A 15,170-nucleotide genomic window follows, 5' to 3' on the forward strand; every position below is an offset into this window, starting at 1 on the left:
CAGGTTCCTCCGTCCATGGGATTTTCCAGGCAAAAGTACTGGAGTGGGTTGCCATTTCCTTCCCCAGAGGATCTTCCTGACCTAGGGGTTGAACCCAGGTCTCCCGCATTGCAGGCAGACGTTTTACCATCTGAGCCACCAGGGAAACCATCAATAAAACTGTCATAAAAAAAGAAAATAACTAGTAGGTTAATCTTTCCATGCTCCTGCTACTCCTTCTAAGTCTCTTCAGTTATGTCCGACTCCTTGTGACCCCATAGACTGTAGCCCATCAGGCTCCTCTGTCCATGGGATTCTTCAGGCAGGAATACTGGAGTGGGTAGCTCTGCCCTCCTCCAGGGGATCTTCCTGACCCAGGGATCAAACCTGCATCTCTTATGTCTTCTGCAGTGACAGTCAGGTTCTTTACTACTAGCGTCACCTGGGAAGCCCAATCTTTCCATACTTTGACTGATTTCCAAAAATGTCATATTTTCAATCATAATTTATTCTATTTTTTGTTAAGTACTAGGAACACAGAGATGAATGACATGAACCTCCACCCTCAGGAAGTTTCCAGATTAGCAGAGGATGTTCTCCATAAAGCCTTGCCAAATATGTGCAGAACACTTTACTCTTTGGGCATTCAGACAGCATTACAAAAGAGGGGTATATAACATATTTGTAAAAATAAAGAGAAATAGCTCTGAACTGCTAATCAAGAGGATAAACTATTTTTTGACTCCAGTTTTATACACTATACATACTTAAGAACATTTAGTAATCTTGGAGCTACAATCATTACACCAATCATTGCTATCAGGAACAAGTTTCCTGAACATCTGCAGCTCAAGTCAGAATAAAGCTTGTTCTCTTTTTTTCCCCTCATCTTCCTTCCCCTTGTCTCTATTCTATTTCCTGTTGACTTGTGATAATTAGGTAAAAAAGTGATGGGTCCTGACTGATACTGGACAGCTCAGTGATGGGATAAGCCTAGTGTTTTCTGACACATTTCCTCCATGAGATGCCTCATGTGGAACGAGACAATAGCCTACTAACTTCTGTATTCTAAGCACCTGCCATGTGGTAGGAGGTGTCCGCTGAGTAAAGACAGTATTTCTACTGCACTGACATTACATAAAGCAGGCTTTGACTGTACTAATACCACCTTAATTCTTTCCCTTCCGGAGACCTCACCCTTTTACTTTGTGACAATATATAACCATATGTGACAAATAAACGGATATCTCATGATTCACCTGAATTTTGGAAATGGACAGGAGAGAATAAGAGGGAAGAATGGACAAGTGGTGTCATTCCAACTCTTTTAAATAAAATTTATTTTCTTGACAACTGACTTGAAGTTTGCACATAAAACAACCTTGCTTGCAAAAGGAAGAAAGCTAAAGAAAGCTGCTAGGTTGAAAGCAACTCAGATATAGTTCAGTTGCAATTGTTTACCAACCAAGAGCCTCTTTATATCAATCTCCATTTTCAGACTGACTTTGGGGTCTTGGGCAAATCACTTAACCCTCCTTCAATTTCATTTTCCTCCTTTCTAAAAGTGGAATAACAATCATCTCTAACCTGTCTCTCAGGACTGTTACATAGTTAAATGGGAAAGGAAGTATGAAACAAGGCACAAATAATCCAGAGCACAATATATTATTACTGTTTGTGCACAGCTTCCATTTATTTCAAGGCTTATACACTTTACGCCCCATTCACACATTGGAACTGTGTTGGTGTCTCTTACCTATAAAGTATCACATTATATTTTTCTCAGAGAAGGAAATGATCTCACTAACCCTTTACTGAAAGTACTGATACATCCCAATTCCAATATTCTTAAATCTTCAAAAATAGTAAGCTGCTGCTGCTGCTGCTAAGTCGCTTCATTCGTGTCCGACTCTGTGCGACCTGATAGACGGCAGCCCACCAGGCTCCCCCGTCCCTGGGATTCTCCAGGCAAGAACATGGGAGTGGGTTGCCATTTCCTTCTCCAATGCATGAAAGTGAAAAGTGAAAGTGAAGTCGCTCAGTCGTGTCCGACTCTTTGCGACCCCATGGACTGCAGCCTACCAGGCTCCTCTATCCATGGGATTTTCCAGGCAAGAGTACTGGAGTGGGTGCCATTGCCTTCTACTACTTGCTAAATTCTCAGGTTCCAGTATTATGATTCCTTGATAAATTCAACCCTAATTGTAACAAACAGGTATCAGAAGAAGTTTTTCCAAAAGTTCTATTAAAGCTATCAATGGTATGTTTCAATTCTTTGGGTCATCACAATGGAAACTGAAGTTGTCTCTTGGTAATAAAAAACCACTCACCTTTGCTGCACAGGCTCGTATCACCTCCTAAAAGAAATACAATAAAATAAGTAAAGAGATATTCATAATTTCATTTAAAAATATCAATTATTTTTAACACATTCAACTATCAATCTTTTAAAAACCAAAATCAACATCCGGGAGAGTGTTTTTTAATCAATCACATGCAGGTATCACTCTGCATTGTTTCCAATGAGCTGGGGAAAGGGTAAAATTAAGAAACTCAGTGACATGACTTTGGAAAATCTAACTTGCCAAAAGAAAAGGCACTGACAAAGACGACTCTGGAGGGCCCACACGTATCTGCCTATGTCTTCTCACAGAAGAAAAGTTTGTCTCCTCAATAAACTTAACGTAAACACTAAACTTTTGTACTGGAACACTAACATATCTAAAAGACACACTCTGAACTGCAGTATAGAATTATCTCTATAAATAACAATACCCATACATATAATTCTCATATTAATAATTTACTCCAGAGGAAATCTAATAATAAACACTTCTGAAGAGTAAAGTATATGACTGGAGGAGCAAAAGAAAGGAATTGCCTACAACTCGTGGGATAAGACCAAGAAAAAGTCACTTTTGAAAAAAGAAATTAGTCAAAGTCAACATAAATGACTTGGAAATTTGCTGCTAAACAGACACAAATAATACTCAAGTCCAATTACGGTTAACCAGCATATATCATCAGTCTAGTATGGAACCAGAGAAAAATGTTAACAATGTGGAGTTTATAGAAAAAGAGAACTGAAAAAGAAGAACGTCCTTTTTTTCCAAATCCAGAAATTGCGAAGGGACATACCCTACATCTAAAGGATATTAGTTATCTCAGTCACTAAAAGGAGGCAGTAAAACTGACTGGGACATGGGATTCTGATGGCCTGGACTAAATCTCAGCTCCAATGTTTCCATTTGTCTAAGATTGGCAACATTGCTTGATCTCTGAAAGCCTCAACTAGATCAGATCAGATTAGATCAGTCGCTCAGTCGTGTCCGACTCTTTGCAACCCCATGAATCGCAGCACGCCAGGCCTCCCTGTCCATCACCAACTCCCGGAGTTCACTGAGACCCACATCCATTGAGTCAGTGATGCCATCCAGCCATCTCATCCTCTGCCGTCCCCTTCTCCTCTTGCCTCCAATCCCTCCCAGCATCAGAGTCTTTTCCAGTGAGTCAACTCTTCACATGAGGTGGCCAAAGTACTGGAGTTTCAGCTTTAGCATCATTCCTTCCAAAGAAATCCCAGGGCTGATCTCCTTCAGAATGGACTGGTTGGATCTCCTTGCAGTCCAAGGGACTCTCAAGAGTCTTCTCCAACACCACAGTTCAAAGGCATCAATTCTTCGGCGCTCAGCCTTCTTCACAGTCCAACTCTCACATCCATACATGACCACAGGAAAAACCACAGCCTTGACTAGACGAACCTTTGTTGGCAAAGTAATGTCTCTGCTTTTGAATATGCTATCTAGGTTGGTCATAACTTTCCTTCCAAGGAGTAAGCGTTTTTTAATTTCATGGCTGCAGTCACCATCTGTAGTGATTTTGGAGCCCAGAAAAATAAAGTCTGACACTGTTTCCACTTTTTCCCCATCTATTTCCCATGAAGTGATGGGACTGGATGCCATGATCTTCGTTTTCTGAATGTTGAGCTTTAAGCCAACTTTTTCACTCTCCACTTTCACTTCATCAAGAGGCTTTTTAGTTCCTCTTCACTTTCTGCCATAAGGGTGGTGTCATCTGGGGATAATACTAGCATCTATGTTATAGGATGGTTTTGAGGGTTAAATACAACAAACATGTAAAACATTTAGCACAGTACTGGGAATTCATGCAGCTGCTGCTGCTAAGTCACTTCAGTCGTGTCTGACTGGGCGACCCCATAGACGGCAGCCCACCAAGCTCCCCCGTCCCTGGGATTCTCCAGGCAAGAACACTGGAGTAGGTTGCCATTTCCTTCTTCAATGCATGAAAGTGAAAAGTGAAAGTGAAATCACTCAGTCGTGTCCGACTTGTAGCAACCCCATGGACTGCAGCCTACCAGGCTCCTCTGTCCATGGGATTTTCCAGGCAAGAGTACTGCAGTAGGTTGTTATTGCCTTCTCTGAAATAGGTGTTAACTATCACCAATTATTGTAAGATGAAATCTCCCGTGGGGCAGAGAAATTAATCATTGTTTTTTCTAAAACTGGCACATAGTATTTTATTTAATTAATTAATTTCTATTTAAAATTTTTTCAGCCACACCATATGCAGTACATGGGATTCTTAGTTTCCCAACCAGGGATCAAACCTATGCCCCCTATGACTGGAAGCACAGAATCTTGTTCCACTGGGCCACCAGGGAAGTCTCTAAAGCATTTTTTAAACCCATTCAAACCCTATGACTCTGTGATCACTGACCTAGATAGTAGGTAAATTTTTAAAAGGGAGAGTGGTCTTGAGTGCTCAGGCAGCTGAAGAGGTATACTTTTCATTGTAAGATATTTAAGTTTATAGGTCAACTTTCTGTAGGACCACTTACTCTTAGCAGGTAACCCAGATACTGAGGAGCTCTGGATATACTGATAAGACCAAATTTCTGAGTCTGAAACCTTAGAATGAGCAGTGTCACTGCTCTCAAGATTCTGTCTACCTGTGAGGTCTTTGCTGGTTTGCAGAGCCCTGTAGGTGATGCTGCAGGGGTAGCACAGTGCTGGCTCTGTTAAGTATGAAACAGCTGAGTTTTATTATGAGTAAATGATAAAGCTACCAAGAACAGCAAATTATCTATTTTTGGCAACTTTTACTCATTCACGGGTAAACACCTATGAAATGTCTGCGGAGCTGAACTTATTATGCAAAATTCACACATACACAAATCACACCCTAAACTTGAACTATATTTTCTTAGAAAAACATTTCTTCCGTGGTTACAAAGAAAGAAGTATATTCAGGGATACAGTCTTATAGAAGTAATTCAGTTTTCTCTATTAGACTTCTACATAGAAGACCATGACAGAGTCTCTTATAAACTAAGTAACAGAAACCTAACAGAAAAAGGAATTTGGGGTTTAGTAAAATGGAGAAGACTCTTGAGAGTCCCGTGGACAGCAAGGAGATCAAATCAGTCAATCCTAGGAAATCAACCCTAAATATTCATTGAAAGGACTGATGCTGAAGCTGAAGCTCCAATACTTTGAGCACCTGATGTAAAGCGCCAATTCATTGGAAAAGACCCTGATGCTGGGAAAGACTGAGGGCAGGCGGAGAAGGAGGTGACAGGATGAGATGGTTGGATGGTATCACCGACTCAATGGACATGAGTTTGAGCAAATTCCAGAAGATAGGAAAGGAAGCCTGACATGCTGCAGTCCATGGGATTGCAAAGAGTTGGACAAGACTTAGTGACTGAACAATAACAAACAAAACACAGTTCAGGAAATATGAGAAAAGGCACTGAGACCAAAGATGGGAATCTAGTCAACCTAAATGCCTGCAAAACGTAAAAAGAATGGCGCTTCCGTGGGAACAAAGATGACATTTTGTTTTTACTCCCATACGTACTACTTACATTCTGAGAGAAAACAATCTGCAGAGAACATTTGAAAAAAAAGTTCAAAGAATTCTCTTAACACGGGAAATATATGGTTTTACAAAACCACAGCACATAGACAAGGCTTTCATTTCCAAAGGAAGCCTCGATCTATGTCAATCCCAAAGCGTACATCTGAATAATTTTTAAAAGGAAAGTTAAGCAAAAGCTAAATAAATCAATGATTCTAAGACAAATAAGTTATTCTCTTATAATAAAGTATCAATTTACTTCCCCCTTGCCTTTGATTTCATATCTTAAAAAATATTTTTCTGAAATATATTAAAAAAATTTTTCCTGTACATCTACTTTCATTTGTTCTTACATCCTTTCATTTATCTGAGGATGACAGCTATAAAAGATGATGCAGGTAAAAAGCTCCAAGACCAAAGTGATTCCAGAATGTTAAGCTTTACAGTGTAAAAAGACTGACAGGCTGTATGAAATTTTTTTTTTAATATGTCTGTCTGTGAGTTGCTCTTAGGTCTGTAGATGAAGTCATATTGCCATGCAATATTTTATACAAGGCCACCTTTATCCCCCCTACTGAATAAATATTTTTCTCTAAGTTTTAAAACTCCATTTATCTATTCATACTTCCTCTTAAAATTTGGAACACCATGCATTATTCAGTTATTTTAAAATGTTAAAATATACAGAATTACAACATTGAAATCATTAATTTATAATCATATATTCTATAATTTATAGTGAGACATAAAAAAAAATTTCCTCCATATTCCAACTAAACCTAACCCCCTTTGCCTGTGTGATCTGCATACCTCATACTCTATAACTCTATAAAAAAGGAAAAGGAGAGAGGAAGAAAGTACAGTCCAAACTAAAGATGTCTCAATGCAGTTCTTCCTATGTTGGGTTTAAAACTGGTCAATATTCCTATCAAAGGAGGAGAAGAAGGGATGATTTATTAAGTGCCAGGCAATGCACCAAAAGGGGGAACACAACAAAAAACAAGCCTGTGAAGTCCATGTCTTCAAGGCTAATTCTCAGTAAAAGAACTATTATGGTTAAAGAGCATAAGGATTTTTAAGGATATTCTACCTTCTCAATACATTTTCCCACTTAACTTTGAGAAAGACTGTATAGTAATTTATCACTAATAGAATACCACAGAACTTTTAACCAAGCATTGTCCTTCTCATTTTTATCATCTATTTTCCAGTTTTGCAGCAAATATCTGGTTTGGTGGCACTACCTTTCTTAGAAGTGAGATGGAACTTTAAAATACATTGATGAAACACTTGTACCTACTCTTCAGAGAAGGCAATGGCACCCCACTCCAGTACTCTTGCCTGGAAAATCTCATGGATGGAGGAGCCTGGTGCGCTGCAGTCCATGGGGTTGCTAAGAGTTGGACACGACTGAGCGACTTCATTTTTACTTTTCACTTACATGTATTGGAGAAGGAAATGGCAACCCACTCCAGCGTTCTTGCCTGGAGAATCCCAGGGACGGCAGAGCCTGGCAGGCTGCCGTCTATGGGGTTGCATAGAGTCAGACACGACTGAAGCGACTTAGCAGCAGCAGCAGCAGTACCTACTCTTTATGGAAGTACATGTTTATTTCTTTTATCCATTTCCTAATTGAAGTCTCACTACTTTCTTTATTATTTAGTTCTTGCATATTAAGAAGGCTGTGTCTTTTATATTTTATGTTAAGTATTTTTCCAGGTTAGTTGGTTGTCCTACGTGTGTGTGCCTACATGCTGTATATGTGCATATAGACACATACTTTTGAAATAGAGAAACAGGTCTTGGGCTGATAGTTACAGAATCTATCAGGCCAGGAAAACATAATAGATTATCCTAAGTTTAGTTTGCTTACTGAAGTTAGTGATTTTAGAACAAGTACCAGAAAGTAACTATACATGTAGAAGAAGGCCTAGTTTTAAGTAACTACTGGAATTGCCTAGTGGTTCAGGTGGCAAAGAATCTGCCTGCAATGCAGGAGACCTGAGTTCAGTCCCTGGGTTGGGAAGATCCTCTGGAGGAGGGTATGGCAATCTACTCCAGTATTCTTGTCTGGAGAATCTACATGGACAGAGGAGCATGGCGGGCTATAGTCCATGGGGTCACAAAGAGTTGGACATGACTGAGTGACTAACACTCACTTTTTCCATTCAGCTAATGTTTATTGGCATGGGTGTGTAAAACAGGATTGAAATGGTTTTAAAGTTTCCAACTTGTCTACTGCATAAAATGAAATAAACATACTGTGACAGAATCAATTCTCTGTTTCACTTGTTGCATCTTCATTGAAGAATGTTCAGTGGGGACATAGTCATCAATCTGAAAGGATCCTTGATGAGGCAGTTTAGGGCAGGTGCATAAAGCACCTTGACTTTGGTGTATTCCAGGTAATGGAAAGGTTCCGTTGTAGCGTCTGAACATTTCAGCCTCCTGCTGGGCAACTGGGAAATAAAAACAAGTCTGTGATTAGTTAATCATCACAGTAAAAGCACAATGGAAAAATTAAGCCATGAAACACATGATCAGAAAGTGCATAAAGCATTTTAAATATTGCATAATAATAATACAACATGACTGACAAAATCATAAAGAAGGAAATAAACTAATTTCACAGGAAACCTCATGTCAGAGGTTAGAGGCAGTATAACAGAGCCTGGAAGGCCAGGCAGTATCTTGGACTGGTAAATATAACATACTAGAATGGGATCCTAGCTTTAAAGAGATACATACAGAAAACACAGTACAAAAAAACACAAAGTAGAATTAAAGAAAATACAAAAAAAATAAAAATGATTATTCACAAACCTATCTTTTAAAACAACTGTTTTCATATTTCTATGCCCCTCCTAATCTTTATCCATATGTACATTTTATGTAAGGTTATGAGTATAAAAACAATTGAACAGTTTTTCAATTTAAATGTAATTTTTTTCTATTTCTACCACTGTATAATTACCATTTATAAATGCCTTACAATATCTCATTGAAAGAAGCACCACAGTTTATTTATGTATTCTCCTATTGTTAAATACCTACAATGTTTTCTGTTTTCCCTCATTATAGACCATATGTAAGTAAAGAAAAGTGAAAGAAAGTGCTAAATTGCTCAGTCTGTGTCCGACTCTTCACGACCCCATGGACTATAGCCCACCAGGCTTGTCTGTGCATGGAATTCTACAGCCAAGAATATGGCAGCGGGTTGCCATGACCTCCTCCAAGGGATCTTCCTGACCCAGGGATCAAACTCAGGTCTCCTGCATTGCAGGCAGTTTCTTTAGTGTCTGAGCCACCTGGGAAGTATGTGAGGAAGTGCTTTCGTAATTTGTTTTTTTTAAAGGAGGTTTTCCTTTGGATTAATTCTCCTGAGTGGAACAGATGGCTCAGAAGTTGAATGTTTTTGATGACAGTGACGATGAGGAGGAGGGGAAGGAGGAGGAAGGAAATAGTACTTTTATTGTAACTCTGTGATTTTCAGGATGCTTTCACAGGCATCTCATTTGATCATTTAAAATAAATGGATTTGAAATTTTTTTAATGCCTGTAAGTACAAAGGAGAAAAAAATAATCATTTAAAATAGTATTTCCTTGATTATATAATTATGCAACTTAAAAATCCATAGAAGAAAAAATGGTAATTTTGGACTTCATAAAAATTTCAAAGTCTCTTCTTTAAAGCTCTTAAGACAGAAGAAAAGCCAAAGACAAGGAGAAATACTTGCAAGTCATATATCTGATAGAGTACCATGCGTATAAAGGAAACCTAACTCTCAAAGTTCAATAATCAGAAAACAAACGAGCCCATTTTACAAGTGGGCAAGAGATTTGAACATACAATTCACTGAAAAAGAAATATGGATGGTAAGTGAGCACACAAAAAGGTGGTTACCATCATTAGTCATTAAAGACAAGCAAATTAAAATCAAAATGAAATAGCCCTCTACCCAATTACAAAGGCTAAAATTAAAAGGATTAGCCATTTCAAATTGTGAAAAGATACGGAGATACTGAAACACAGACTACTGGTAAGAAAATCAAATGATACAACCAGTTTAGACAACAGTTTGGCAGCTTCTTAAAACATGTCTGCAAAGAGATCCAGCCCTTCTACTCTTGGGAATTTACTCAAGAGAAATAAAAACATATGTTTATACAAACACATGTAGATGAATATTCATAGCATCTTTATTTGTAGTAGCTAAAAACTAAATAAAACTCAAATGCCCATCAACAGGTGAATGGAAAAACAAACCATGATATAGCAGTACAATAAAATCATACTCAGAAATAAAAAAGAACTATCGATAAACTCTAAAACACAAAGTAAGATGAACTTCAAAGGAAGTATGAGTGAAAGAAGCCAGAACAACAACAAAAATGAGTATATGGCATGTACTGTTTTGCTTATATACAAATCTAGAAAATTCAAATTAATTCAGTGTTTGCCTCATGGGAGGAGGAGGTAGGGAGATGACTAAGGAGCACAAAGTAACTTTGGGGGATGATGGATATGTTCATTATCTTGATTGAGGTGATAGTCTTACAAGTATATAACTATGTCTTGACTTACCAGCGTGTACTTTTAAAATATATGCAGTTTAGGGGGACTTCCCTGGAGGTACAGTGATTAAAATTTTGCCTTACAATGCGAGGTGTACAGGTTGGATCCCTGGTTAGGGAGCTAAAATCCCACATGCCTAGAGGCCAAAAAAACCAAAACATAAAACAGAAATGATATTGTAACAAATTCAATAAAAACTTTAAAATGGTCCACACTAAAAAAAAAAATCTAAAAAGAAAAAAAAAAAATATATATATATAGTTTACTGTCAGTTATACCTCAATAAAACTGCTTAAAGAAAGTGACAGAAGGGGTTATTATCAGAATCTCCATCAAATCAATTAAAAATAAATAATCCAACAGAAAAATGGGCAAATGACCATTATAGAAAAATCACAAAACAAGAACTACATAGCCAACCTTACTAATAATTAAAGCAGAAATAAGGAGAAAAAGGCAAATTGGAAAGTGCTGTTTCTTTTATTGCCTATTCCACTAACCCACTGTACCTCAAGATATTTTTTCCCCAAGGAATAAACTGAGTAAGGGTAGGCAGGTGTGTACTACAGTGTTGCTTAAAATAATGAAAAACATATAACAGTGGAATTGTGCAACAACAGTTGTTTAAATAAATCAGTGTATTCATTTAATGAAACGGAATTCAGCCACTAAAATTATGTACATATGTATAATTATCACGATGGAAAGTTTCTCACAATATATTATTAATCAGAAGAAAAAAGTTTATAAAGCAATATCATGAATATACAAAAAGATGATCACTTTTTTTAAAAGTCATCATCCTTGGTTACAAGAAGTATGGACTTGAGAGAGCACGTATTAACAATTTTAGGTCTTTGATCTTTATATTCATGTACTACTTCATTCACAGGTTCTAAGCCAGGAATAGCTCAAGGACAAAGGGGCTCTCTGCCTGCAGACTTTGAAAGAGGTAAGAATCAGGGAACAAAATTGAAGAAGACCACCTTACCACTCACCCTTGTAGTGATGCGCATTCCTCAGCACCAATTACTGTTCTCAGTTAGAAGTGTAGCTGTGTCAACACTTAGATTTTTGTGGGTCTATTATTTTTCAGTACACAGTTTGGACTTCTTTTCCTAACACTCAGAACATTTATCTACCTCAAACAGAAGACTGTTTAAAGAACAAAGAGAAACTCTGAAGCTGTAGAAGAAAAGTACTCAAAGACTGGAGGTTTAACACTAGCATCAGTCAGGGATGAATGAATCAAGATGTAAAAATCATGTTCCATGATCTTTGCCTTATTTGCTTTTTAAAATTGTCCTTTCCCTACTGTATAGCCTAGGGAACTCGGCTCAGTGCTATGTGGCAGGCTGGGTGGTGGGAGTTTGGGGGAGAATGGATTCATGTATTTGTATGGCTGACTCCCTTTGCTGTCCACCTGAAACTATCACAACACTGTTAATTGGCTATACTCCAATACAAAATAAAAAGTTAAAAAAATAAAATTGGCCTTTTAACATTTCATTGGGTTCTGCTACTATGAATGGAAAGTAAAACTGGGTTTCACTAACCAATGGCATCTTCTGACTCCTTATGGCGTTTAGTCACTAAGTTATGTCTGACTCTTTTGTGACCCCGTGGACTGTAGCCTGCCAGGCTCCTCTGTTCATAGGATTTCCCAGGCAAGAATACTGGAGTGGTTTGCATTTCCTTCTCCAGGGGATCTTCCCAACGCAGGGATTGAACCCTCGTCTCCTGCATTGGCAGGTGGATTCTTTACCATTGAGCCAACAAGGAAGCCCACAAATATACATTAGTCAACCATGATTTCACTTCATTAGAAGCACCAATGCTAATATAAGCAACAGCTATACAGAACAGTAGGATTTTGGTAATATTTTATTCCTTTTGCCAGACTGTATTTTTTAAGCATTATGCTATGCTAAACATTTTTCCCTTTTTTAAAAAAGAAAGTTATCTAACTAGTAAAATTACAAAAGGCATTGCCTAAGTATTTCTTTATTTTTCCAAGCATTAAGATGCCTTTCAGAAAGGATTAAAAAGGCCTAAATGGATGCAGATAACAAAAATAAATCCCATGCAATTATGAATTCTTATTTCTATTGTCTAAAGGGAATTTTCTGTAGAAAAGCTATCTGACTAGATTTCAAGGAGTCAAATTAACACCCTACTTTATCTTAAGCTCCTCTAGTTCTGTGAAGAGTCATAAAACAATCTCCAGTAATATTCATGTTAAGTGAAAGTGAAGTCGCTCAGTTGTGTCCTACTCTTTGCGACCCCATGGACTGTAGCCTACCAGGCTCCTCTGTCCATGGGATTTTCCAGGCAACAGTACTGGAGTGGATTGCCATTTCCTTCTCCAGGGGATCTTCCCAACCCAGGGATCGAACCCGGGTCTCCAGCATTGTAGACAGACGCTTTACCATCTGAGCCACCAGGGAAGTCCAGTAATATTCATAAAGACCCACTTTCTCATATACTACAAATAGGCTGCTGACTAGTTATTGTATTCTTTCCCCTCCTCTACCCACTAGAAATATCTATTTGTACAAGAGTGTGCAGATTATTTCATTATAAAATTATAATAGATGGTTTCTGAAATTCCTTTAAGCTCTATGCTTCTAACACTTAAAGCTTTCTAAATCATTATTATATAGGCCACAGTTAGAGTACAATGTTGCAATTTGATAACTGTACCTCTTCCCTTTGCCATTTTCTCTTCCTGTGAATTTAGCTCTAACCTAACTAATAATGTTGAAAACTCACAGTTCTAACAGTCTCATCCCTATCCTTCCATGGCTCTGAGTACTGCACTAGAGCAGGCCCTGGGAATACAAACACACTGCCTGCCTTTTGGGGATCTGAAGTTTTGGAGGTCAACAAGAAATTCCTGCTGTGTGCTGAGTGGTACTGAGAACACCAAGGTGACAACTACATTTGCTTAAGGGAAGTGTCGTTTCCTTTCCTTCCTATATCCATCAAAATACTTCTAAATTTATCTTTTTTCATCTAAAATTTGGGATTCTACATTTTACATAATTTAAAAATTTCTTAAAATGTTTTCATAACTGACACTCTATCCTGATTTATATATATAAGTTCAGTGCTTTTGTGTATGTTCTGGCCTTTAACAATCATAAAAAATAAAGTGGTTTGCTCAGGAGATTTTTATCTTTATAGGAGGAAGAATGGAGGAAATAAGATATTTTAATCCTGTACCCTTTGCATTTGAAGAGAATACAAGGTTTGTCATTATTAAAATTTATGTGTACTTATGTTATTAACTTCATAATAAAAATATAACTAAAAAATAGCACAGTCTTTCTCTTACACTACACTAAGATTTCCTTTTGGTTCAACATTTAATACCTTTGGTCAACATCTGCTATTATACGTACCCCTGTTACTGTACATAATTATCTTACTGGATACCTTATGCATGCATGCATGCTAAGTCGCTTCAGTCGTGTCCAACTCTCTGCGACCCCGTGGATGTAGCCACCAGGCTCCTCCATCCATAGGAGGAGGACTCTCCAGGCAAGAATACTGGAGTGGGTTGCCATGCTCTCCTCCAGGGGATCTTCCCAACCCAGGGATTAAACTTGTGTCTTTTTCTGTCTCTGCATTGGCAGGCGGGTTCTTCACTACTAGCACCACCTGGGAAGCCCAGATACCTTATAAATATTTCTGTTTCTAATTACAATACTATTACTATAAGCTGGTGAGTCTAACTGCTCTAGTTTCCTAGCATTCTGCAGTTAAGTAGCAGCCTCCCCCTTTTCCTTTCACATTTGCTTCCTGAAGAGAATTTCTGTGGTCTGAATGTTACATTCCCCTAAACTTCCTATCCTGAAATCCTAACTCCCATGATGATGATATTAGGAGATGAGGCTTTGGGGAGGTGATTAGGTCATGAGAGCAAAGCCCTCATGAATGGCATTAGTGCCCTTACATAAGAGGCCTCAGAGAGCTCCCTTGCCCCTTCCACCATATAAAGTAACAGCTAAAAGGTGCTATCTATAAACCAGAAAGTGGGCTCTCACTGGACACAGAATCTGTCAGTCCCTTGATTTTGGACTTCCTAGATTTCAAAACTAGAGAAATAAATAGTTTACTGCTACAGAAAACAGCTAGGATTTCCCTGCTGTAGACTGCTCCATATATCAATGCTCCATATCTTTGCTTTCTAGTTTCATTTTATCCTTTAATAGAACACTGAGATAAGATAGAAAATTATTTTAACTTTTCAGGTGGAAAAACAGATGTAGAAATGATAAATTTTTTGACCAGTGTCAAATAGAAAGTGATATCCTTTTGCCTAGAACCAAAATGCTCTAGTTCCTTCTTCGGTATTTCCCTCCACACTGTTGTCTATTTTGAACAGTACCATTTTTTTTTCTTTTGGGGGCATCTTAAAAAGCACCAATGTAAGAATAATGAAATGCCTGGATGAGGAATTCAGCACTCTGGTTTGTGCTCAAACCCATTAAGTTGACTACATTTTCCACAGGCCCTGAATCCTTAAATGACACAAGCTTTCTATCAGAGTATTCATCATGTGTGTATTATTAAAACAGATGCTTCACGATATGACCAAGAAACAGGTGGCTTTAATATGTCTTAACATTTGGCATACATGCGTGATAAATCACTTCAGCCGTGTTCAACTCTATGCAACGCTCTGGACCGTACGTAGCCCACCAGACTTCTCTTTCCAAGAGGTTCTCCA

The 15,170-nt window shown here is 38.1% G+C and overlaps 1 protein-coding gene across 14 annotated transcripts in view; it reads right to left on the reverse strand.

The window, feature by feature from the left end:
• Positions 1-15,170, reverse strand: part of AHI1 (Abelson helper integration site 1) — a 219,379-nt gene that overhangs the window by 126,192 nt on the left and 78,017 nt on the right. For 13 of the 14 annotated variants that reach the window (XR_009495858.1, XM_005210982.5, XM_002690265.6 and 10 more), the window contains 2 exons: positions 8,122-8,318; positions 2,310-2,336 (listed from right to left, as the gene is read on the reverse strand). Coding sequence is in view for 13 of the 14 variants with exons in the window: in XM_005210982.5 (XP_005211039.1) it covers positions 2,310-2,336; positions 8,122-8,318 (224 nt within the window). In the remaining variant the exon portion in view is untranslated. The remainder of the gene's footprint in view (positions 1-2,309; positions 2,337-8,121; positions 8,319-15,170) is intronic. The other variant, XM_059889903.1, reaches the window with a different exon arrangement.

The sequence above is a fragment of the Bos taurus genome, chromosome 9 (assembly GCF_002263795.3).
Source record: "Bos taurus isolate L1 Dominette 01449 registration number 42190680 breed Hereford chromosome 9, ARS-UCD2.0, whole genome shotgun sequence".
In the NCBI taxonomy this organism is placed as follows: Eukaryota; Metazoa; Chordata; class Mammalia; order Artiodactyla; family Bovidae; genus Bos; species Bos taurus.